Source organism: Eptesicus fuscus, chromosome 13, assembly GCF_027574615.1.
Source record: "Eptesicus fuscus isolate TK198812 chromosome 13, DD_ASM_mEF_20220401, whole genome shotgun sequence".
NCBI classification, from domain to species: Eukaryota; Metazoa; Chordata; class Mammalia; order Chiroptera; family Vespertilionidae; genus Eptesicus; species Eptesicus fuscus.
The window spans coordinates 21,937,677-21,964,652 of record NC_072485.1 but is presented as its reverse complement, the minus strand read 5'-3'; the positions used below and the strand labels follow the sequence as shown (position 1 = coordinate 21,964,652).

General features: G+C 38.2%; 1 protein-coding gene and 1 pseudogene across 5 annotated transcripts in view; one reads left to right on the top strand and one right to left on the bottom strand.

Moving 5' to 3' along the window:
- CEP57 (centrosomal protein 57) overlaps positions 1-23,112 on the top strand; it is a 55,557-nt gene extending 32,445 nt beyond the window's left edge. For 3 of the 5 annotated variants that reach the window (XM_054725076.1, XM_054725075.1, XM_054725079.1), the window contains 7 exons: positions 3,551-3,667; positions 4,761-4,838; positions 8,529-8,636; positions 9,157-9,234; positions 14,520-14,761; positions 15,085-15,229; positions 21,346-23,112. In XM_054725076.1, coding sequence (XP_054581051.1) covers positions 3,551-3,667; positions 4,761-4,838; positions 8,529-8,636; positions 9,157-9,234; positions 14,520-14,761; positions 15,085-15,229; positions 21,346-21,579 — 1,002 coding nt within the window. In that variant the 3' untranslated portion in view covers positions 21,580-23,112. The remainder of the gene's footprint in view (positions 1-3,550; positions 3,668-4,760; positions 4,839-8,528; positions 8,637-9,156; positions 9,235-14,519; positions 14,762-15,084; positions 15,230-21,345) is intronic. The other 2 variants (XM_054725078.1, XM_054725077.1) reach the window with 2 other exon arrangements.
- Positions 1,133-2,919, bottom strand: LOC103292973 (THAP domain-containing protein 1-like; annotated as a pseudogene).
- Positions 23,113-26,976: the final 3,864 nt, after the last annotated feature.

Below are 26,976 nucleotides of genomic sequence, written 5' to 3'. Positions count from 1 at the left end.
TTTGAGTCTACATTATAAAAAGTATTTAAAAATTGTATCATGGCCCTGGCTGGTGTGGCTCGGTTGGGCAGCATCCCTTGCACCGAAAGGTTGCTGGTTCAATTTCTGGTCAGGGCACATGCCAAGATTGCCGGCTAGATCCCTGGTGAGGAACATGAAGAAGGCAGCTGATCAACGATGCTTATCTCTATATCCCTCTCCCTCTTTCTCTCAAAATCAATTTTTAAAAATCTAATAAAGTAGAAAGAAAGAAAGAAAGAAAGAAAGAAAGAAAGAAAGAAAGAAAGAAAGAAAGAAAGAATCATACTGTAACTCTACTTCTTCACTTTAAAGACTCAGTAAGGTTAGCAGATTTCAAGTTTCTTTATACTTTGAAAAACTTTGGTTTCTTTATTAAAGTGTAGTTAACATACAATATTACATTAGTTTCGGGTGTATAAATTATGATTTAGCATTTATATACCTTATATAAAGATCACCATGATAAATCTAGTAACCATCTGTCACCATATGGTTATTATGATATTGATTATATTTTTTATGTTGTACAGTACATCCCTGTGATATTTATTTTATAACTGAAAGTTTTTACTTTGAAATCTTTTCTCATTTATTCTATCTGATCCCCTCTGACAGCCATTAGTTTGTTTTCTGTATCTATGACTATATTTTGTTTTACTCATTTGTTTTTTGTTTTCTTTTTAGATTCTGCACATGAGTGAAATCATAGGGTATTTGTCTTTGTCTGACTTATTTCACTGCGCATACTATCCTTAGGCCCATCCACATTGTTACCAATGGCAAGATTTCATTACTTTTTATGGCTGAGTAATGTGTGTGTGTGTGTGTAAAGCAATGATTCTCTCTCATCATTGATATTTCTCTTTCCCTCTTCCTCTCTGAAATCAATAAAAATATATTTAAAAAACATAAAATATTGTGTTATAATGTAAAAACCCCAAAATTACAAAAAATTAACTGTCTTGCAGTATATTTCTAATTTATTTTTTAAAATCCTGAATTGTTTTTATAGAGGTAATCAAGTGTTATTTCTTTCAAATGAAACTCCTTTATAGGCTAGAAGAGGTTATGTGATATTGCACTTTAAAAACCAATACAAAGTTCATTTTTTCTATGCTGATACTTCAAGAGATATGTCTTTCTCTTTATGGAAGTGTACAGCCTTCTTTACTATTTCAAGCTGTTGTTCTTCTGTTTCATTTCTGTGCAATCTTGAGCTGCTTTCTGAGTTTTTTTACTTGTGTTCCAGCTCATGAGTCCTTTTTCTCTTGCACATTGTATTCTCTACAGTATACAATTGTGATCACAGATAATTGAAAGATTACTAGGGTTCTGAAGAGGAGGCATTCGTAACCCAATAGCAACAGCATGAATTAGGAGGTTTTAAAGAGGCCAGGGAAGCAGTTCTTGTGGCTCCAAAAGATCTTACTTCTTGTCATGTGGTTCAGAAATATTATGGGTACAGCATTCTCTCTCAGTAACTTATTGCATTCCCTCATAAAGCAATCTGGAGTAAAGTGTTCTGAAAAAATACTGCTATACTTGCTGGGTTTAGTTTTTTCTTCTGATAGCTGCCTCCCATTCTTTGCAAAGACTGGATCAAGTAAGAGGAAACTTGTGGAAATAAATGGGCTTATCCTTATCCTATTGGTTTCTTGCCACCTTAGGTGGAACAGGACTGCACCACCCTTCACTTCTGCCGCTGTTGGTTTTTTTATGGGAAATAAAAACATACGTTGTATGGTGAACTTACTCTTTTGGGGTGTTTTTTCCCTCCTTGGGAACTTATACTTTCTAAGTCAGTGGTTCTCAACCTTTTTAATGCCGCGACCCTTTAATGCACTTCCTCGTGTTGTGGTGACCCCTAACCATAAAATTATTTTCGTTGCTACTTCGTAACTGTAATTTTACTACTGTTAATGAATCATAATGTAAATATCTGTTTTCCGATGGTCTTAGGCTCTACAGCAGCGGTTCTCAACCTGTGGGTCGCGACCAATAGGTTGGAAACCGCTAGCAGGGTCACCGAAGATCATAGGAAAACACAGATATTTATGATTCATTAACAGTAGCAAAATTACAGTTATGAAGTAGCAACAAAAATAATTTTATGGCTGGGGATCACCACAACATGAGGAAGTGCATTAAAGGGTCTCGGCATTAGAAAGGTTGAGAACCACTGTTCTGAGTGGTGTTACAACTTTAGGAAGTAGTTGTGTATTTACCTTTGCTGAGGCTTGATGGTTTTCACTGGTTCTGGTCCCAATTTATATTAATTTATTGGCTGGGGGTTCTTATATCTGCAGATGGTAGCACATTGAGATTTTTTTTTTTTGTCATATTCCTGGTATATTTTATATATCAAGGCTCCGGTACAGCTTCATGTGACATTTTGCCTCTTTATCCCTTTTCACTTGCTTTTGAGCTTATCTGTTGCATTTGTAGATTTTTCTTTCATGCTTTCAAACTTAATTATGTTATTTATTACAGTGGTTTGTCTATCACTTTTATGTGATAGATTGGGTGTGAAAGAAGGTGTTTAGTTCAATCTGCCACATGATTGGAAATGTAAGACATTTCTAGGTTTGTGCAAGCACACTCTATGATGTTTGTACATTGTCGAAGTCACCTAATATGCACTTCTAAGAATGTATATCTATTGTTAACTGGTATATATAATAGTTGACTTTGAATTATAGCCCCATTTCATCAGTAAATTTCAAATATCTTATTCAATAGGAATGGTTCCAATATTGGAAATAAAATGTGATTTTTGACAATTTTTATCTAAATATATTCTTTTAAAGTCAGTAAACTACCCACTGTAATGGATAGAGGGAAATTAATAGTTCACACAAATTCCTGAAAAAATTATTGCTGTTTGTATTACTTTGCCATTTTCAAATTTCTGATAGTATATTGCCTACTGCTGTAGACTTGTATGTGGAGATATACTCTTTACAAGTTTAGGTACTTGGTATATTGGCTTTTTACCAATAGACATCAATTTAGCATATTTCCACTTTTTATCCTAGTTTAATAGTTTGTCTTGTGATTGTCAGTTCTGAAACCTGGTAGGTGGCAGTCTGATCCTTGATCCTAAAACTGAAGAAAAAAAAAAAGTTTTACATAAAATTCACAGGAAATTAAATAATAGATATTAAAACTGTAATTATTGCCTTAATAAAGAGATTAGCTATTAAGATAATCAGACTAATTAGAAGAATGTGTGCGTGTGTCCCCTACATATCTAGTAAATCTCTCCTACTTCACAGTATAATGATAGTTTTGCTATAATAGAACCACATTGTAATAGTATTTAGTGAAGACAGGAGTCCATTTGTATTAATGTGATGGTCCTGTGGTTTCATCTTAATGTTTTCCTAGAATTCCTCTAAATTATGTAAGTAGTTATATGAAAGGCCAGAAAAAAATAGCATACAGTGTACTTACTCTAAATTATACTCAGTGTTGTTTTTCAGTTGTATTTTGCTGAAATCATCATGCTGTATTTAATATTGTTTCCCAGGTTTCCCTAGAAAGAGAACGACAACATGATCAAACACATGTTCAGAGCCAACTTGAAAAATTGGACCTTCTTGAGCAGGAATATAACAAACTAACTGCAATGCAGGCCCTTGCTGAAGTCAGTGAATGTATTTTTTACTTACCTGTATCAATGGAACAACCGGTCGACCAGTTGCTGTGGTGTGCACTGACCACCAGGGGGAAGACACTCAATGCAGCAGCTTCCCCCTGGTGGTCAGTGCGCTCCCACCGGCAACCTCCTGCGGCTGGCCAACCTCCCTTGATCCCTCCCCCTGGCTGGCAGGCCCTGATTGGCCCCCTGCCCGCCCACCCGCTGCAGTGGCAGGGTGATGGCGGCATTGGCATCTGCGTCTGGCATCCTTTCCTTCCGTGCCTGGCCTGGCGACCTTTGCCTCCTCTCCTGACCCCGCCGGGGCCTTTGGGCCCCGGGCTGGGACGGGGAACCGGGGGTGGGTGGCAGTGGATATGGCCCCTTTCCCAGGGGCTGGTGGCCAACCTTCTGTGATGGACAACCCCCCTACCCCTGCCAGCAGGCCCTGATCGGCCTGGCCCTGATCGCTGGCCAGGCCTAGGGACCCCACCCATGCATGAATTCATGCACCAGGCCTCTAGTCAATGTATAATATCTATAAAATTGATCATTTTATAATACTGGATATTTGTAGAAGTGATATTATAACAAACAGGAATTTTTAAAAGGAAGAAATGTAATTTGGAGAGAATGTTCACATTTTAAAACTTACACTCATGAAAAATAGGTGTTTGTTTTTTAAATGTTTGAAGATTAAATGTTTTTGAGTATTCCTGCATTACTTGTTTTAAGTTGTTCTGTTACCTAATTTTAGTTCTAATTAATTTTCTCAGGAAATACCAGTACCACTGACACTAATGTTTCAGACTCGGCTTCCATCTAACTTGAGTATGTTCATACAGAGCTGTGTTCTTTGAACATAGATTTTTTACCCATAATTCTGTCGAACCTCACAAATGACTAATAATAAATCACAAGGGAGTGTCGAGGATACTGGCAAATGCAGACCCATTACTAGAGTGAACTAGCAAGCTTATATTAACTATACTAAAATTTTACACATATTCCTCTGTTGCTATATTAAAATTTTACAAATTAGACAATAAGACTTTTTCACTGTTACCACTTTGAATTCTTTTTTTTTTTTTTTTTTTACTAGAAAAAAATGCAAGAATTGGAAGCAAAACTTCATGAAGAAGAAAAGGAAAGAAAACGTATGCAGGCTAAAGCAGCTGAGGTAAATTGAAATGTGAACAACTAGGCCCCTCATGTTTTGTACTGTTTTTATTTAAGTAGATGGTTAACTGTGGGCTTCTTAGATTATTTATATTTTGGAATGGTCCAATATATAAATTCTTAGATGTCCTTTAATATGGAAAATTACAAACATTTTTACAGAGTAAAACCTGAGCATTTCTTTAGACTTTTTCAAATTGTGGGATTTCAGTCAGGATTTTGTATGTGCCCTGACCAGGGATTAAGCCACAACCTTGGCATATCCAGACAATGCTTTAACCAACTGAGATACCTGGCCAGAGCTCAGTCAGTATTTTTAAAAGTCAGTAGACTGAAAAATACCAGAGACTGTGTACATAATGTAATTAATAATACCTAATCATGTAAAACTTTTCACACGGGTCACTATTAGAAATATATTAAAGCCATCATTCGGTATTCTACCTATAGGTGCTTTCTTTTCCTTGGTGGCCTCAAGACAGAAGTTGAGGTAGAGGGCTGCCCCAATAGCTATTGACATATTAATTCACAAAAGCTACCATATTAGGCAAATGAGTTTGGCTTACTAGTCTTGGCTTTTTATTTTTTTTACTTTTATTGATTTCAGAGAGGTAGGGAGAGTGAGAGAGAGTTAGAAACATCAGTGATGAGGGAGAAGCATTGGTTGGCTGCCTCCTGCATGCCTCACACTGAGGATGGAGCCCACAACCCTGCCATGAATCCTGACTGGGAATCCATCTGTGACCTCCTGGTTCATAGGTCAATGCTCAAACACTGAGCCATGCCAGCTGGGTTAGTCTTGGATTTTTATCCCTTGCAGTGGCTACTAGGTAGAATAGGTAAGGCAGTGTGAATTCACAAAAACATTGAGTTTATGTACAGCAACCAGAACTGCATTTCTAGAAGTAGCAACACTTCTGTACCCATTAAGTCTTATTTACAGGCTTAATAAAAGACTTAAGTTTATAACTGTTGATTCTCCCCTTATTCATTCAAATATCTCCTATATATTGCCCTCCCCATTCCAAAGTTTTAAAATAACATTGGCATATAATATTCTCATAATAATACTAACACAAGAAGTAGATCCTGATTTCAAAACAATTGGGAGGGAATGATTTCTAGTTCAGGCTGTGGCAGATGCCAACACTATCCTGGGATCACATCATGAGTGTGCTCGCAGGATTGTGACCATTCTAGTAATCTCATCTTCGTTATCTATTTCTTCCTGTGCCTCCCAGAATTCATTGACTTCACATACTCTTTCTTTAAAACATGTATTTTTTTCCTCAAATATCTACCTTTTGATCCATTTGCATATATTTTTCCCCTCAGGGTGCTTTCTGAGTTATATAGTCATGTGACTTTATTTTTGACTGCCTACAAAGTTTGAAATTACTTGTTTTCTCTGCCCATTCCACTTTAGGGTGGGCCACTTTACTGTGTCTACATTTCCTCATTTGTAACATGAAACTTATGAGTTGTGCTTTATATACGTTGTGGTGGTGAGTTTTATTGTACATGTAATACAGATTAAACAAGTTCATAATTTTATTTTGATAAAGGTATGAAAGCAACCAGTAAGTCAAAGTACTGATTATTGGTCATAATTTATGTATCATATTTCTTGCTTTTTTATTTAGCAAGCATAAAGTAGGGACCAAATCTGTTACTACTGATAGTGTAATGTCAATAAAGGTTTTGAGTTCTGATAATTCTATTGTAGTGGAAGAACAATGGCTAAGCATACTAAGTGGTTCCAAGTCTAGATAACCCTTATTTGTTTAGCCTTAGGCAAGATATTTGACCATTCAGAACTTGAATTTTACCATGGATAAAGTAATCTTCATTTTATTTCTGCTTAGTATTAGATCAAATTAGAGAAAAAGATAATGACAGCACTTTAAATTGTTAAAACTCTGCCATACAGCTACCAGGAAGAACTAAAAAGCTGGAAGTTAAAAGTATTCAAACTAATTGTTCTTTTGTTTACTACTCAAAATCATTGGCTTCTTAGGTCTTCCATATAGTAATTTCATGTTCCTTGAATCATAGTTATTCAGTTTACTGTGTATAAAACATTGTTAGATGTTTACGAATATAGGTGATCCTGAAAATGAAGGTCCTATATTTCTTTGTCAATGAATAGATTCTTTCTGGGGAGAATGCAGTAATTGTGGGAAGTCTAAGTAATGATCTCAGTGTTTCTTTTAACTAATCCATTGGTTCTAAGTGTTTGTTCCAGTTCCATCTTAATTTCCTGGGGAACTTTAAGATACTGTTAAATACAAATTTCCCCAATCTAGAAGGTTTTAAATAATGAGGTCAGGAGAGGAGCACTCTGAATTTTATTCCTCATAAACTCTTAATTTTATTCCTCATAAACTCCAGACAATTTTGATACATAGGCAAGTTTGAAAACCACTATTCTAGACTAATGCACTAACTCGTAAATGTGTATGATTATATTGATTTAAGTAAAGTTGTAAGTTGACTTAGGGAAAACAGCAGTCCTTGTTTGAAATCCTTAGTAATTGCTTGTGGAATTCCTATGATGTAGATAGGAAATTATTTTTATTGTAGTTACTAAGCTTCTAGAGAAATGGGCTTGATTACATTTGCTGACGTACCTTCCAGTTCTTTTGGACATAAATTTCCAGCTCCTTTTTATTATATCACTAGCTTTCCCGTTGCAGGAAAAATCCTGCAATAGGATTTCCTGCTGCACTCTACCCCGCCTCCGTTCCTCCCTTGTCCCCCGCCTCACCTTCTCCTCTAGCCCGCCCGGGTTTCCCTTCGCCCCCGGCCCTGCCTCCGCTCCACCCTTATCACCCGCCTCACCTTCTCCAGCCCGCCCGTGTTTCCCTTCGGCCCCGGCCCCGCCTCCGCTCCACCCTTCTCACCCGCCCCGCCTCCGCCCCGCCCTTGTCCCCCGCCCCGCCTTCTCCTCCAGCCCACCCGAGTTTCCCTTCGGCCCCAGCCCCGCCTCCGCCCCGCCCTTGTCCCCCGCCTCACCTTCTCCTCCAGCCCGCCCGCGTTTCCCTTCGCCTCCGCCCCGCCCTTATCTCCCCCCCCCCCCCCCCCCCCCCCCCCCCCCCCGGCTTGCTTGCTTCTTCGAAGCTTTACTCCCTTCTGCAGCTCTTGACTTCTTTGGACGCTGTCTTGATATGCAAATTAGCCGCCATCTTTGTTGGGGCAATTTGCATACTCGTCCTGATTGGTTGGTGGGCGTGGCTTGGCTGGTGGGCGTGGCTTAGGTGTAGCGAAGGTGCGGTCAATTTGCATATTTGTCTATTATTAGATTAGATGAAGTGTATGAGTTTTTAAAAGAGGAAGAAATGTATTTGCTTTCAAGCCGCTTTTGTGTCAGGTGCTGTTACAGATTCTGTGTGTGAAAGAAAGAAAATACTGAAGCATCAGATTGCAGTTAGATATAGTGCATTTAACTTATTAGCTATAATTTATGGAGCAGCTCCAAATAAGGGAGCTTCAAGATAAATTGAGATGCTGGTATTGATTTAAAATGTTTGACAGATGTTGACAGATTGGTTTAAGACATAGTTATACAGCTATGATGTATTTTTTAATCAGACAATCCTGTAAGTTTTATAGGCTTTTACATGGAAAATCTCAAATTTGAATTCTAGCTTTTATTTCTACAGCATTAACTTTAGCCTCATATTTTTTCTAGTTGCAGACAGGTCTGGAAACAAATAGACTTATCTTTGAAGATAAGGAAACTCCTTGTGCCCCCTGTGCAAGAAGAATTAAAAAAAAGAAGTCAAAACCACCAGAAAAGGTATGAAAGCAACCAGTAAGTCAATGTACTGATTATTATTGTCATAATTTATGTGAAAACACTCAATAAACCCTGTAATATTACAACCTTGGATGAGTAAATTAAATCTATTTCATTCTCAGCTTCTTCATTGGGAAGATGGGGATAAGTAATACCCACTTCTAAATTTTACCCTGATAGTGAGATAATATATATGAAAACATTTTAGAACTACAAAACACTGCATAAATATTAGTTGTTAATATTCAGTATTGCATTAATTACTCTTTGTTCTTGAAATGTTTTATACTAGTACACACAAACACAGCACTAGACTGTAATTGCTATTTTGTCAGGTTTTATTTTTTCTTTCCTAGACTAGGATGCATGCTAACAAGTATTATTAGGAACTTAAGACCATAATATAGATGAGGCAAGTAGTAGCCCAGCAGTAAGCTGGAGTTTCAGGTTAGTCATATACTAGTATAGTTAGCTTTTACTGTCATGTGAGTAAAACTGTTTTTCTTTCCTTTCCATTCAGAAAGGTTCTAGGAACTATTTTGCTGCTCAACCACATTATAGATTATGCTTGGGTGATATGCCATTTGTAGCTGGGAAGGTGAGTTGGTTGAACTCTAGCTTTTTTGTTGTTTGTTTTTTGGATAACTTAGATCTTTGAATTAAATCTACACATTTGCCTCTATACCTAAAAATGGTGGAAATATTTTCTGCTCTTTTGTGGGTCATAGTGATGTAAGGATGAGATGGAGGAAGGTTTTCTGGGGGAGCAGGGAGGGGACTAGGAGGACACTTTAAAATAGAAATTTTTTGTGGAAGGGAAGTTACAAACAAAAGGAGAGACCCTGGTTTGGAGAAGGTGTGGTTGCAGAGAAGGGTCAAGGGAATAAGAAACAGTAGGTTTGTAGCATTGAATTTTTAGTATCAACCCTGTTGATTTCTATTTAGATAAGGGTATTTAAATAAATAAAAATCACATTCTGGTTATCTTCACTTCCATATTACTTAATAGAGGCCCGGTGCACGAAATTCATGCACGGAGGGGGGGGTGTCCCTCAGCCCAGCCTGTACCCTCTCCAATCTGGGACCCTTCGAGGGATGTCCGACTGCCCGTTTAGGCCCGATCCCCCACAGGGGATCCCCTGTGGGGGATCGGGCCTAAACGGGCAGTCGGACATCCCTCTCACAATCCAGGACTGCTGGTTCCCAACTGCTCGCCTGCCTGCCTTCCTGATTGCCCCTAACCACTTCTGCCTGCCAGCCTGATCACCCCCTAACCACTCCCCTGCCAGCCTGATTGATGCCTAACTGCTCCCCTGCCAGCCTGTTTTGCCCCCAACTTCCCTCCTCTGCCGGCCTGGTCACCCATAACTGCCCTCCCGTGCAGGCTTGATCGCCCCCAACTGCTCTCCCTCTGCAGGCCTGGGTCCCCCCAGCTGCTCTCCTCTGCAGGCCTGGGTCCCTCCCAACTGCCCTTCCCTGCAGGCCTGGTCGCCCCCAACTTCCCTCCTCTACCGGCTTGGTCACCCCTAACTGCCCTCCCGTGCAGGCTTGATCGCCCCCAACTGCCCTCCCTTTCAGGCCTGGTCCCTCCCAACTGTCCTCCCCTGCTGGCCATCTTGTGGTGGCCATCTTGTGTCCACATGGGGGCAGGATCTTTGACCACATGGGGGCAGCCATCTTGTTTGTTGGAGTGATGGTCAATCTGCATATTACTCTTTTATTAGATAGGATAGAGGCCTGGTGCACAGGTGGGGGCCAACTGGTTTGCCCTGAAGGGTGTCCTGGATCAGGGTAGGTGTTCCCTTGGGGTGTGGGGCGGCCCGAGTGAGGGGCCTGTGGTGGTTTGCAGGCTGGCCACGACCCCTGGCGACCCAAGCGGAGGCCCTGGTATCTGGTGTTTATTTATCTTCTACAATTGAAACTTTGTAGCCTGGAGCAGAGCCAAGCCTTCTTGCTACATGGCGGCAGCCATTTCTGTTGGCACTTATGTATCTTCTATCATTGAAACTTTGTAGCCTTGAGTGGAGGCCTAGGCCAGCAAGAGCAGGCGGAAAGCTTGGCTTCCTCCATTGCCGGGGAAACCCATGCCTCCCTCCTGCTCTCTGTGGCCGTAGCCATCTTGGTTATGTTTATTTGCATATTCGCTCCTGATTGGGTGGTGGGCGTGGCTTGTGGGTATAGCTGAGTGATAGTTAATTTGCATAATACTCTTTTAGTAGATAGGATGATTGTAGATTCATAGGACATTGAAGAAATAATACAAAAAGGTCTCTTTACCTCAATAGTAACATAATATATAACTAAAGCACAGTATTAAAACCAGGAGATTGCCATCAGTACAAACACAGACCTTCAGATTTCCATAGTTTCACATATACTCCTGTGTGTGCTGTATGCATATACTCAGGCACAGGTTCGTGCAGTTTTATCATGTAGCTTTGTGTAACCACTACCATACCATATCTATAATTTTGTCATTTCAAAAATGTTATGTAATGGAAGCATACAGTTATGATACCCTTTTTTGAGTTTGAATGAAAACTTTTTTACTCAGTATAATTCCCTTGAGATCCATCAAATTATTTTGTGCCTATAGTTCTTTCTGTTGCTAAGTACTATTCCGTGGTGTGGATGTACCACAGTTTGTTTAACCATTCATTCACCCATTGAAGAATATTTAGGTTGTTTCCAATTTTTGGCATTTACAATTAAAACCAGTATGAACGTTTACGTACAGAGTTCTGTTTGGACATGTGTTTTACATTCCCAGTAGTAATGTATGAAAGATGCAGATTTTCCACATTCTCGCCAGCATTTAGTATTGTTACTTTTTATTGCAGCTGTTCTGATTAGTATTTTGTGATCCCTCACTGTGATTTTAATTTGTATTACCCTAATGATTAATGATGTTTGAATTTCTTTTTATGTGCTTATTTGACATCTATATATCCTCTAGCGAATTGTGTATTTATATATTTAGCTCTTTTTAATTTAATTTTCCTTTTCACTATTAGGTTTTGGTAATTCTATATGTATATGTATTTTAGAGACAAGGCATTTTTAAGATATGTGGTTTTCAAGTACATTCTCCCAGTCTGTAGCTTCTCTTTTCATCCCCTTAACAGATTGTTTCACAGAGAAGATGCTTTTCATTATGACAATGTAGTTAATTGATTTATTTGCTTTTATGGATCATGCTTTTGGTGTTATATCTAAAAACTCTACCTTTGACCTATGTTATGTAGATTTTCACCTGTTTTCATTTATATTTAAATCCATGAGCCACTTAAAATAATTTTTATATACAGTATGAGGCTATTAGGTCAAGACTCATTTTTTATTCTGTTTGGTATATGTGTTTGCTTCTTTGTCAGTACACACTGCCTTGATTACTGTGGCTTTATATAGTAAGTCTTAACATCAGGGAAAGTGATCCCTCCTACTTTATTCTTCTCTTTTCAAAAATTGTATAACTTTTCTAGTTCCTTTGCCTCTTCATGTGAATTTTAAAATAAACTTGTCTCTTTGTACAAATTGCTGGATTATGATAGGAATTATAAGTGTAAATCAATTTGAAGAGAATTGACATCCTTGTTGAGTCTTCCAGCCCATGAATACAGTATCTAATTTATTTCGATGTTTGATATTTTTTATCAGTGTTTTATAGTTGTCAGCATATAATTTCATATGTTTTATTAGATTTACTCTCAATTTTTTTGAGTGATTGTAAATTATAGTTTGCATTTCAGTTTCTGTGTGACCATTGCTAGTATATTTAATTTTTTATGTTGGTTTTACATTCTGTTACCTTGCTGAATTCATTTATTCTAGGAATTATTTTTTGGATTACTTAAGGTTTGCTGTGTAGAGAGTCACGTCATCTATAAATAGAGTTTTAATTTTTCCTTGTTAATTAGTATACCTTTTATTTCCTTCTCTTGTCTTACTGCACTGGCAAAGATTTCTAATATTATGTTGAGTAAGAGTGTTGAGAGTGGGTATCTTTCCTTTTTTTTTTATTTTTTATTTTTTATTTTTAAACATATTTTATTGATTTTTTACAGAGAGGAAGAGAGAGGGATAGAGAGCCAGAAACATCGATGAGAGAGAAACATCGACCAGCTGCCTCCCGCACACCCCCCACCGGGGATGTGCCCGCAACCAAGGCACACGCCCCCGACCGGAATCGAACCTGGGACCCCCCAGTCCGCAGGCCAACGCTCCATCCACTGAGCCAAACCGGTTTCGGCCCTTTTTTTTTATTTTAAGGGGAAAGCATTCAGTCTTTTACCAATAATTATGATATTAGATATAGGTTCTTTGTTAGTGCTCTTTATCAACTCGAGGAAATTTCCCTCTGTTCCACCTTTACTTACTATTAGTGCCCTGAATGGATGTTGGATTTTTTCAAATGCTTTTCTTTATCAAATGATATGATTTACATAATTTTAATTTTTTACCCTATTGAGATGTCGGATTGCATTGATTGATTGTAGAATATTGAATTAGCCTTGCATTTCTGAAATAAACCCCACTTGGATACAGTGTATACATCTTTGTACAAATTGCTGAAATCAGTTTACTCCCTAACAGTAGAAACTAGGATAAAAAGAACATCTGTTTAGCTTATCACAGTGGTCTCCAAACCTGACTGATCAGAATCAACTTGGCAGGCTTAAAAAGAAACATTTCTAACTCCTGACCTCACACTGATTGAGTTTGATGTGCTGCCTATGAATCTGCATTTTAAGCTGTCTGGATGATTCTTTTGGAGCAAAGTTAGCTCAGCCATCTATGTGAGAGTTGAAATAGCATGTTGAGGTTACTGTTTAGTATTCAAAACAAAACCAAAAGTTTTGAGAAGGCTACCAGGTTTTTCTTGTTGATTATGTGACAGATTCGGCCTTAGTGCTTTCTATTATTCGAGGACAAAGAAATAAATACAGTAATAATTCCTATCACCTAGAAGCACATAGCACTGTTTAATAGGGAAAATAGACATGCAAACACGATATAAATATTGTGATAGAGATAAAGGCCATAAGTGATCTGAGTTTGGACAAATTAAATACCTGGAGATTTTATGGAAGTCTTTAAAAATTATATATTTGAACTGGGTTTTAAAGAATGGCATAGCCGAAACCGGTTTGGCTCAGTGGATAGAGCGTCGGCCTGCGGACTGAAAGGTCCCAGGTTCGATTCCCGGTCGAGGGCATGTACCTTGGTTGCGGGCACATCCCCAGTAGGGGTTGTGCAAGAGGCAGCTGATTGATGTTTCTCTATCATCGATGTTTCTAACTCTCTATCCCTCTCTCTTCCTCTCTGTGAAAAATCAATACAATATATTAATAAAGAATGGCATAGAAGTTGTCACACACAAAAATATTGCACGTTCAAATAGTTTGTTCAAATAATGGAGAGAAATTAGGAGATGGGACATGAGGCCAAGGAGTATAAATTGCAGATCAGTTGTTATAAAGCCTTATTTTCTAGGTTGAGGAGTTTGGAACCAGTGGGCTTAACACCAGAGGATTTCAAGTAGGAGAACACCTGTTCAGAATACTATTTTAGGGTAGCTGATAGCACTGTGGAGTTAGAGCCTGAAGAGGTTTGGAGCAGAGATACCAGTTAGGATGCTCTTCCTATGAGGTGGGTGCATATACCAACTGAATTGACAGTAGGGTGGAGAATAAAAGGGGGATTGGAGATTTTTCTATTGTTACATACTTGGTAGTTGATAATTGATTTAACTAGACTAGGAGGCATAGGTTTTTGGAGAGGTAGGGGGAGTTCTTTTTTTTTTTACCCAGGTTAGGGAGTGAAAAAAACAATAACAAATTTCGATGATGTGGCTTCTAATTATTTCTCCTCATTTTTCTTCAGTCTACAAGTCCCAGTCATGCTGTGGTAGCCAATGTCCAGCATGTCTTGCATCTAATGAAGCAACACAGTAAGGCCTTGTGCAATGATCGAGTAGTCAACAGTGTTCCTTTGGCAAAGCAAGTATCTTCACGAAGTAGTAAAAGTAAGAAGTTGTCAGTAAGGCCACCCTCCTCTAGCACCATTAATGAAGAGTTGTCAGAAGTCTTACAGACTTTACAAGATGAATTTGGGCAAATGAGCTTGTGAGTTTTAGTTTTGCTTTTTTTTGTTTTTAATTACATTTAGTTGTAAAATCCTGTTTTAACTTCTTGGTGACTTGTCATATATTTTGTTTGTTCAACAAATATTTGTTCAACACAATTCTTGCACCAACCACTGAGCAAGTTACTAGGACTTTAACAAATATAACAATTACTATCACTGGTAATTTGGAAATTTGTTGCTCTATTAAAAAAATTGAGACATTTTTAAATGCATGAGCAATGGTCCCATGGTGAGTGAGATGCATGACCTAACCATGATAACACAGGATACTTAACCAAACCTTACTTTTGTTTTTATATAGTGATCATCAGCAACTTGCAAAGCTTATCCAAGAATCACCAACCATGGAACTGAAAGAAAATTTAGAATGTGAACTGGAAGCATTAGTGGCAAGGATGGAGGCAAAAGCCAATCAAATAACTAAAGTTCGGAAATATCAAGCCCAGGTAAACTCAGGTTTTCTGTACTCGTTTCTAATGATTGAAAAACAAAACAGTACAAAAAAATAACGTGTTTTTTTTCAAGTATATGAATTTATGACATTGTAAGTGTATCATAGATAGAGAGCTACAGAAACTCTTTACTGTAGACACTTGTTAATTTGGTTTATTAATGATTAAGAATTGGTATTAAGTGGGCTAGGAAAAAAGACACTGTCTTTAGTCTCTTAGAATCTTTGAAATATTGATTATGTATCTACTAAGTGCAGTGGGAAGTCACATGGCAAGGTTTTCAACTGGAGAGAAATGTGATTATTCATGTATTTAAGACATTTCTCTGACTTTTGGGAGTGTGGTAGTGATGAGGCAAAGAGGCTGAGAGACCAGTGAGGCCATTTAAGTGCACCTCTATCAGGGTCATCAGTGACTAGAGTTGGGGAGAAGGAGACAGATTGGTGGTGTGTTTTGGAAGTAGAAATATCAGGGCTACTTGCTGCTGGCTCTCACGTCGACTGAAATGTAGAAAACTGAGAGCGGAATATTGTTGGCTGACATTAATTGGTTGCTATGTAACAGGCACAACACAGGTGCAATGCATATGTCATCTAAAACCTGAGGTTTTAAGCACTTTTTCTAAAGATTGTTTTCCAAAAAAGAAATATGATTCCTGTGGGAGTAATAATCTGATTTGTTTATTGTACATTAGACTTGACTTTGTTCTTTTTAATGGAACATTGACATGCCAGCAGCAATTCATTTTAGCCAGCACCGAAAGTAAAAATAAAGCTGCCCTATTTTTTAAAAATTTATTTTTATTGTTGACAGTATTACAGATGTTCCCCATTTCCCCCCTTTCCATTTACTCCCACCCTCCTGCCCCATCCCAGGCCTTCCCCACACAAGTGTCTGTGTCCATGGGCTATGCACATCTATCTATATATAAGGCTAATACGCTAAGTGTCCCTATGCCCGTCTGACCAGTTGCTGTGATGCACACTGACCACCAGGGGGCAGACGCTCAACGCAGGAGCTGTCATGACACACACTGGCCATTTACAGAGAAATGGCAGCGCGGACCTGGCACCGACAAAGTAACAGCTTCCCCCAAGTGGGATACAGGCCCCGCCACCACCCCAAAGCAACACCCCACCAAATCACAGCCTATGCGGCAGCGACCCCATGACCATCCCGGAAACGGTGGCTATGGGTGCTGGATAATGACGTCACGTAGCAGTGCCCAGCTTCTTCTCCCTAGCAGCTAGCCTCCTTGGAGTTTCTTCAGCCCAGGAACACGACTTACTTTATAGCCAGGTGGCAACATTTACACTTTAACCAAATGTCTGTGAAGGGTTTTCCTGTGCCTCAACAAATTGGATCCTCACAGAATTCCTGAAGTAGGTAGATAGGAGACTCAGTAGAATCCTAATTTTTTTTCATTAGCTGGAAAGTGGAGATTTAGAAAGCTTAGAAATTTGACCCGACTGAAAAGAAGTAAGAAATGATGGAACTTGAAAATGACTTCAGGTTTTCTCACTGCGTAGAATATAGTCAAACACTGCTGCAGTTAAATATTTTACCCTTTGTTCTCCCTGCATGATCTACAATAATAATCTGCTTCGTGTTGATATTTATTGCTGTGTTGCTGACAATTACCTGAAAGAGAAGTTGGGGTGCTTCACTGGGCTGGAAAAAGTTTAGCTAAATGAGAAAGCAGGTCTAATTAAGCAAGTTTATTCTATATCTATAAAAGGCTAAGTTGACTCACACATGTGCGATACATAAGAAGCTCTCTCTGGCACCAGTTGCATGTGTGTGTTTCCATCTGTCATTGTCGTACGTGAATTTGGTTGACACTTCTATTATAGAGAAAGGGTGAATGGCGATATTAAAATATTCTAATTAATGTCCTTTCAATGTGCACGAATTTGTGTACCAGGCTACTAGTATGCATATAAGTTCTTTGGTTAATCTCTTCTAGTTCCAATGCCCCTGCCCTCTGAGATCCGTCAGTCTATTTCATGCATCCCTGCCTCTGGACCTGTTTGTCACTTTATTTTGTCCACTAGATTCCACATATAAATGAGATCATCCGATATTTGTCTTTCTCTGACTGCCATATTTCTTTTAGCATAGTAATCTCCAGGTCCATCCATAGTGTCTGAAAGGGTAAGAGCTCCTTATTTTTTACAGCCAAATAGTATTTCATTGTGTCAATGTACCACATCTTTTTTATCCACTCATCTACTGATGCTATTTCCAGTAGCTATTGTAAAAAACACAGCTATGAACATAGGGGTGCATATATTCTTTCTGATTGGTGTTTTGGGATTCTTAGAATATATTCCTAGAAGTGGGAACACTGGGTCAAGTGGCAGTTTCATTTTTTACTTGTTTAGGAAACTCCATACTGTTTTCCACAGTGGCTGCACCAATCTATGTTCCCACCAGCAGTGTACCGGGTTTCCTTTTCTCCACATCCTTGCCAACACTTGTTGTTTGTTCATTTATTGATGGTAGCATTTTGACAGGTGTGAAGTGATACCTCATTGTCATTTTAATTTGCATCTCTCTGATGACTAGTGATGTTGAGCATTTTTTCATATGTCTATTGGCCATCTATATGTTCTCTTTAGAGAAGTGTCTAAGATCCTTTGCCCATTTTGTTAAAATTGGGTTATTTGTCTTTTGTTGAGTTGTATGAGTTCTTTATATATTTTGGAAATTAACCCCTTATCGGATATATATTGGTGAATATGTTCTCCCATACAGTGGGATCCCTTTTAATTTTGAGGATAGTTTCTTTTGCTGTACTGAAGCTTTTTAGTTTGATGTAGTCCTATTTATTTTTTTCTTTATTTCTCTTGCCCTAGGACCGTGGTCGGCAAACTGTGGCTCGCGAGCCACATGCAGCTCATTGGCCCCTTGAGTGTGGCTCTTCCACAAAATACCACGGCCTGAGAGAGTCTATTTTGAAGAGGTGGCGTTAGAAGAAGTTTAAAAACTTTGACTCTCAAAAGAAATTTCAATTGTACTGTTGATATTTGACTCTGTTGACTAATGAGTTTGCCGAACACTGCCCTAGGAGATGTTTCAGTGGAAATTCTGCTACATGAGATGTCTGAGATTTTGCTGCCTATGTTTTCTTCTAGATTTTTATGGTTTAGCGACTTACATTTAAGTCTTTTATCCATTTTGAGTTTATTCTTGTGTGTGGTGTAAGTTGGTGGTCTGGTTTCATTTTTTTGCATGTACTTTTCCAATTTTTCCAACACCATTTATTGAGGAGACTGTCTTGACTCCATAATATGTCCTTGCCTCCTTTGTTAAATAGTGACTAATGGCATTGGTCGATTTCTGGGGTCTCCGTTCTGTTCCATTGATTGATGTACTTGTTCTTGTGCCAGTAACAGGCTATTTTTATTACAATGACTTTGTAATATACTTTGATATCTGGTATTGTGATTCTTCCAACTTTGTTCTTCTTTCTCAAGACTGCTACGGTTATTCATGGTCTTTGCTGGTTCCATATAAAGTTTTTGAATATTTGGTCTAGATCTGTGAAATATGTCGATGGTATTTTAATAGGGATTGCATTGAATCTATAGATAGCTTTCGGTAGTATGGATATTTTAATTATGTTAATTCTTCCAATCTTTGAATGGGCTATATGCTTCTACTTGCTTGTATCTTCCTCTATTTCTTTTTTCAATGTCCTATAGTTTTCTGAGTAAGAGGTCTTTTACCTCCTTGGTTAAGTTTATTCCTAGGTATCTACTTCTTTTTGTTGTTGCAGTGGTAAATGGGACTGCTTTCTTTAGTTTCTCTTTCTGAGAATTCATTATTGGTGTATAAAAATGCCACCCATTTCTGGATGTTAACTTTGTATCCTGCTACATTGCCGAATTCCTTTATTAACTCTAGTTTTTTGATGGAGTCTTTGAGGTTTTCTATGTACAATATCAAGTTATCTTCGAATAATGACAGTTTCACTTCTTTCCAATTTGAATGCCTTTTATTTCTTTTTCTTGTTTGAGCACAGTAGTTAGGACTTTCAGTACTATGTTGAATAAGAATGGTGAAAGCACTCATCCCTGTCTTGTTGCTGTTCTTAAGGGAAACACTTTTAGTTTTTTCCCATTGTGTATGATATTGGCTATAGGTTTGTCTATGTGGCCTTTATTATGTTGCGGTATGTTCCCTCTATTCTCACTTTGCTGAGAGTGTTTATCAAAAATGGTTGCTGGATTTTGTCAAATGCTTTTTCTGTGTCTATTGATATGATCATATGGTTTTTATCCTTCATTTTGTTTATTGATTTGCGAATATTGTACCAGCCTGGCATCCCTGGACTAAATTTCACTTGGTCATGATGTATGATCTTTTTAATATATTGCTGGATCCAATTTGCTAACGTTTTTTGTTGAGGATTTTAGCATCTATGTTCATGGATATTGCCCTATAATTTTCTTTCTTTGTCATGTCTTCATCTGGTTTTGGGATTAGGATAGTGCTGGCCTTGTAAAACAAGCTTGAAAGTGTTCCTCTTGAATTTACTGGAATATTTTAAGGAGGATAGGTATTGATTCTTCTTTGAATGTTTGTTAAAACTCCCCTGTGAAGCCAGTTCTCTCCAATGGAACACTGACATGTCAGCAGCAGTTCATTTTAGCCAGCAGCTAAAATAAAAATAAAGTTCCCTATTAAAATTAAATTATTCTAATTATAGTGAAACTAGAGGCCCAGTGCACGAAATTTGTGCATGGGGGAGGGGGGAGTTTCCCTCAGCCCAGCCTGCACCCTCTCCAATTAGGGACCCCTTGAGGGATGTCCGACCGCCCTGTGATCGGGCCTAAATGGGCAATTGGACATCCCTCTCACAATCCAGGACTGCTGGCTCCCAACTGCTCGCCTGCCTGCCTTCCTGATTGCCCCTAACCGCTTCTGCCTGCCAGCCTGATCACCCCTAACCACTCCCCTGACTAACTGCTCCGTGGCCGGCCCGATTGCCCCTGACTGCCCTCCCCTGCAGGCCTGGCCCACCCCAACTGCCCTCTGCTGGCCTGGTCCCCCCCAACTGCTCTCCCCTGCAGGCCTGGTCCGCCTCAACTGCCCTCCCTCCTTTCCTGATTGCCCACAATTGCCTTCCCCTGCAGGCCTGGGTCCCCCTCCCAACTGCTCGCCCCTCAGGCCTGCCCTCCCTTCTTTCCTGATTGCTCACAATTGCCTTCTCCTGCAGGCCTGGCCCCTCCCCCCCCCCACAACTGCCCTTCCTTGCTGGCCTGGTCTCCCCCAACTGCCCTCTTCTGCCGGCCTGGTCACCCCTAACTGCCCACAATTGCCCTCCCTTGCAGGCCATCATGTGGCGGCCACCTTGTGTCCACATGGGGGCAGCCATCTTGTGTCTTGGAGTGATGGTCAATTTGCATATTACTCTTTTATTAGATAGGATAATAAAATAAAAATTATTTTCATATATTAGTACATTACCACTACATCTCTTCATCCATCTGGAACATCCTTCTTTGCCTGCCCAGACTAAAATGCCTTTTTTCTCTCCTTCACCTACTATCCTTCATTTCCCTTGTCTCCAATATTTTTCCTCCTCCAGAAGATCTTCTCTCAGCCCTCTTACTTCTCACTCACCCTGTTCTGCACTTTGGCAACATGACCTTAACTTCTGATACTGCACCACAATTGATATGTTTACTCCTGTTTACTTATTTATATGTCACTATATATTTTAAGCACTAAGTATTAAATGACTGGTAAATTAGATTTTTGAAATCTTAAAAAAAATAAACCTAGAATATATTATTTTCATTTTATTATTTTTAATTGATTTCAGAGAGGAAAAGAGAGGAAGAGAGAGATAGAAACATCAGTGATGAGAGAGAATCATTGATTGGCTGCCTCCTGCACACCCCACACTGGGGATTGAGCCCACAACCCAGGCATATGCCCTGAATGGGAATCCTGGTTCATAGGTCAATGCTCAACCACTGAGCCACGCCGGCCAGACTATATTACTTGCATTTTGTTATGAGAGTTTAAAGTACTGGTTGTCAGAAGAGAATGTTTTCATTAAATTCTTCTTTTTTCCTTGACTTGGTTATTTGCTATAGCTGGAGAAACAGAAGATAGAAAAGCAGAAAAGGGAACTGAGAACCCCCAAAAAGACTCTTGATGAAGAAGGAAACAGCAGCAGCCGTTCTTCTGGAAACACAGGGACCACGAATAAGAAGGACTGTACCAAACCCAGACCTGGGGAAAAAAGCAGGAAAAATCTTCAGTTACTGAAGGACATGCAAACCATACAGAGCTCATTACAAAGCAATAATTTGTGTTGGGATTACTGACTGGTACCAGGTTATAAATTTTATTCAGATAACCTGTACTTCATCAATCAAAAGTTGACAATTTCTTTTCCAGGTCTCATATTCTTGTGTTGGAATTTATAGGTGTTACGGGGCCCACGCTTTATTCAATACACAGGCTTCTTGTGTTTGCTCATCACAACTCAATGTGAAATCATCGAAATAGAAATCGGGAGTTTCAAAGGCTAAGAAGCCACATATACTTTGTTTCTTTGAGATGAATTTGTTGTACTGATATATTGTGCTTTGTAAACAAAATACCAATTTTTTACTTGTGGGCGTGATCTTTTAAAATAGTTCTTTATTTGTCTAAGTAAATTTAGGTTTAAATGATCAAAATAGAGGCTGTCCCATAGGCAGTGTTTGCTGGAAAAGTCTCATTTTTAAATCTTCCCCTGGCATGAATTGCCCTTCTTAATACTACAAACATTAAATATACTTTGTTTTGACTTTTGATGGAGGTTTTCTATATTTAAATATTTATACATATTTAAGAAGATTGTTTTATTTTGCTTTTTGACATTTTAAACCAATCAATATTGAATACAGTTAAAGTTTTTTAAAAGACTCAATCATTCACTTTAAGTCAATGAACTGTGAAGATTTTGAAAGAATTTTTTTAAAAGTATAAACAAATTGTTAAGTAAATGAGGTTTTGGAAAGATAAGGGAAGGTATTGGAAAACACTTGTTTTTAAATAGCACGTGTTTGTAATCATGCTATTCAAAGCATTATGGGTTTTAATCTTGATGAAGAACTCCTTGGATATTTACTTTTATTGGATTACTTTTATTGGATTACAGTATGAGTGCAGTCTTAACTGTACACGTGCAATTGTTATGTTAATAATGTAAATCATTTTGAATATATAAAAACGTTAACCTTTATAAATTTGCCACTTAAGTCAATAAAGCAGCTTTTTTAAGGAAACACTGAAATTTTCCTTAACAGCCTGTTAATAAAGGCTTTATTTGTTGTAATTTTTAAAAATGCATTTCCAAGTAGTAGCATACTGTGCGAAAAAATAAGAATATATGGTATTTATAAGTACATAATTTACTTGCCTTTAACATGCTTACATGGGAACTAAATCCATGAAAATTGAATTATCTCGTGTTACAGGATAAGATACTCTTAGGGTACTAAGGAACACATTAACCACATATCAAAGAAATTCATTTTTATGCCTCCTCTGGGATTGAAATAGATTTCTAGGATTTTTTCTAGATAACCAACGTGAATTATATTGGCTGGGCACTATGCTTATTAAATTATTTTTCTATAGAGTTCTTATTTTAGGATCTTTACATTTGGGGGTATTTGTGAATTTACTGAAATTGTATGTAAACTTTTGCTTGCATGTACAATTTTCTGATGAGCAGGTTTGTATCTTCATTGAATGCATATCTGTGAGTCCACAGACCCAAGAAATCACTGTTCCATGACATGGAAAATATTTCTTGTGTCTCATCCACTTTTTCAAACTATTAAAATTTTGTTGTCTTTGTTTTTGAATTCCAGGTCATTAAATTGTGTAACTCTCACTTGCATTGTAGTGGCTCCAAGTCCTAATTAGAAGAGTGGTTTAATGTTGGTAAAACCCATCCCATCTTTCAGCTAGGAGTCAAACCGAAATATTCACTCCATCTTTTGATACCCTCAGGTGAAAACTGAAAACAAGAAAATACTGCTTCAGCCTCCTAATTTGAGTTTTCAGCAGAGGATTATGCTGTCATTCATCCAATTCTGTTGTATGAAAGCTTTGTTGCAATACATTTCAAATACAAGAATCTTCTATTTAAGGTGCCAATATGGATGCCAAGCTGAGTAAGAAAGGTATGTTTACAGGTAGGTGGTAGATATCTGAATCATCATTCATTTCAATACAATGTGAATGCAGTGGTGATAGCATGGGCACATGTTATGGGAGCGCAGAGAAAGGTGGGTGGGGCATGGCAGAGAAGGTACCTGTGAATCAGGAAAAACCTCCAGGAGGAGGAAATGATGCCTAAACACTAGAGAACAGGAATTAGCCACAAGGAAGAACAGTTTCAGGTCAACAAGATAAAATGAATCTGCAGTTTACATAGGAGCATTGTGACTAGCTAAGTAGAACTGGTACATACATAAATGTTGATGTATGCAGATAAGAAAAATAATTTAAGCAGATGAGTCACAGGATGCTACTAAGGCGCTTCAACTTAATCATATTGGTCTCTAAATTGTGTATTCCTTATCCTAAAGGAAAAAATAGCTCCTATATGACCAATATTCATAGTTATTTATGAAGTTATACATAAAACTGTCAATATTCTCTTTGCAAAAATGTCTGCAATAATTCTGCCCCTTTTTAAAATTAAATTGGGTTTGTTGTTAAGTTTGAGTTTTTTATATATTTTGAGTGTTCATACCTTATCTGATAAATGGTTTGCAAAAATTTTCTCTCTGCAGGTTGTCTTTTCTCCCACTCTGCAATTGTTTTTTGTTGCTTTTTTGCTGTGCAGAATCTTTTGAATTTGTTGTAGTTTCGTTTGTTGATTTTGCTTTTGGCGTCATGTAAAAATATCATATCCAAGAGCTTGTTTTCTACATTCTCTTCTGGTGCCTTCTTATGGTATCAAGGCTTATGTATATAAGTCTTTGATCCATTAAAGTTGATTTTGGGGATTTTCTATAGATAAAATCATATCATCAGTAAATAAAGACAATATTACTTGTCCTTTCCTACTTGGATGCATTTTATTTGTTTTGCCTAATTTCTCTAGTTAGGACTTCTAATACTATATTGAGTAAGTAGTGAAAGTGGGCATCCATATTTTGTTCCTGCCTTGGAGGAACAAAGTTGAGTATGATAGCTGTGGATGTGTCTCATATGATTATGTTGAGGAAAGTACCTCCTTTATTCAGTCTGTTAAAAGTTTTAATCCAAAAAGGATGGTGTATTTTGCCAAGTGCTTTTTCTGTACCTATTGAAATGATCATGTGATTTTTATCTTTCAATTTAGTAATGTGATATATTACATTTGTTGAGTTGTATATGTGGAACTATCCTTGTATCCCAGGAACGAATTGGTAGTTGTTTGATTACTGATTCAACCTTTTACTCATTATTGGTCTGTTTGTATTTTCTATCTCTTTCTGATTCAAATTTGGTAGATTATGTGTTTCTAGAAATGCATCCATTTCTCCTAGGTTATGTAATTTTTTGGCATAAAATTGGACTCTCTTATAATCCTACATATTGCTGTAGTACCCGTTGTATTGTCTCCTCTTTCCTTTCTAAAGTTTTCTGACTTAGTCCAGCTAAAGGTCTGTCAATTTTATCTTTTCAGTGAACCACCTCTTATTTGCATTGATCTTTTCCTGTTGCTTTTCTGCTCTTTTTTCTGTGCTGATCTTCATAGTTTCTTCCTTCTGCTATAACTTTGAGCTTAATTTGTTACTCTTTTTTGTAGTTTCTTGTTTGAGATCTAATTTCTTAATATATGTGTTTATTGCTATGAACTTTCAGAACTGCTTTTGCCTCCTACCACAAGATTCAGTATGTTGTATTTTCATTTTTATTTCAAGATAACTTTTTATTTCCTTTTTTATTTCTTATGTTTGTGTATAAGTGTGTTCAGTTTCCACATATTTGTAGATCTTTTCACTTTCCTCTTGCTTTCTAGGTCCATGCCACAGTGGTCAGAAAAGACAGTATGATTTCAGTCTTAAATTTACTAAGATTTGTTTAGTGTCCTGTCATGTGGTCTATCTGGGAGAATGTTCTGTGTGCATTTGACAAGAGCATGTATTCTGCTGCTTTGGCATGGAATGATATATTTATGCCTGATAAGTCCATTTGTTCTAAAGTATGTTTCAATTCCAATATCCTCTTTTCTGGACAATCTTTCCATTGGTAAGAGTGGGGATCCCCTACTGTTACTGTGTTTTTGTCTATTTCTTCCTTAAGACATGTTTAGCATTTGCTTAATATGTTTTGGTGCTCAGAGCATATATATTTATGATTGTTTTATCATTATGCAATTTTCTTTGACCATTTTTGGCCTGAAATCTATTTTGACTGATCTAAGCATGGCTATGCCTGCTCTTTTTTGGTTTCCACTTGCTTGAAGCCCTTCGCTTTAAGCCTTTGTGTCCTTAGATGAGAGCTAAAATGAGTTTTTTGTACACAGCATATAGTTGTGTCTTGTTTTCAATCCATTTACATTTAGGGTTATTATTATAAGGACTTACTACTGCCATTTCATATTTTACTGTTTAGTTATTTTGTCTTCATTGTTTCTTTTTCCTATTTTGAGTCTACTTTTGTAAGTTGCTGGCTTTTCATGTTTCATGTGTCTTCTCTAAATGTTTGCTTTACATAACATTTACATAAAGCATCTCAGATAAAATAGTCCATTTTATGCTGATAGCAATTTATCATCCTTAACCTATAAAAGTTCCATCCTTTCACACCTTCCCTTTTGTGTTTTTTGATGTCAAAAATTATACTTTCATTCTTTGAATTTTTTAAGATTGTAGTAACTATAGTTATTTTAAATGTTACCTTTATGCTATAATTGTTTGCTATCTATACTAATAATCTATACTAATAAAAGGGTAATATGCTAATTAGGCTGGGAGACCTTCTGGACATCCTTCCGGACAAAGCCATGGTGGGGGGCGGGGCTGAGGGAGAGGTGGTTAGGGATAATCAGGCCAGGAGGAGAGGGCAGTTAGGGGTGATCAGGCTGGCGGGGGCGGAGGGAGGCAGTTGGGGATGAGCAGCCTGGCAGGGGGGGGCAGTTGTGGGCGAGCAGGCCTGCAGGAGGGAGGAAAGTTGGGGGCGAGCAGGCCAGCAGGCAGAGTGGTTAGGGGCGATCAGGCAGGCACACAGGTGAGCTGTTAGGAGCCAGCGGTCACACATTGTGAGGGGGCTGTCCCGACTGCCAGTTTAGGCCTGATCCCACTAAACTGGCAGTCGGACATCCCTCAAGGGGTCCCAGATTGGAGAGGGCGCAGGCTGGGCCGAGGGACACCTCCCACCACCCGTGCATGAATTTCATGCACTGGGCCACTAGTATTCTAAAATAGAGTTAGTTTTCAAATTCTGTCACCTTATTAAGAGTTTTGTGTACTTCCACCTTTTTATTTCAGTTTGAAGACCTTCTTTCAACATTTCTTAAAAGGCAGTTGGTGCACTCATTTTAAGGAAAATTTTTATTTCTGCTGCATATCTGAAGGATAACTTTCTTTGAAAGTATTCTTGGGTAGCAAACTTTATCTTTCAACATTTTGAATATGTCTTTCTACTGTCTCCTGGTCGGTAAGAGTTTCTGCTTAGAAATCTGCAGATAGGAGATTCATTAGGCTGGGAGACCTTCCGGACATCCTTCC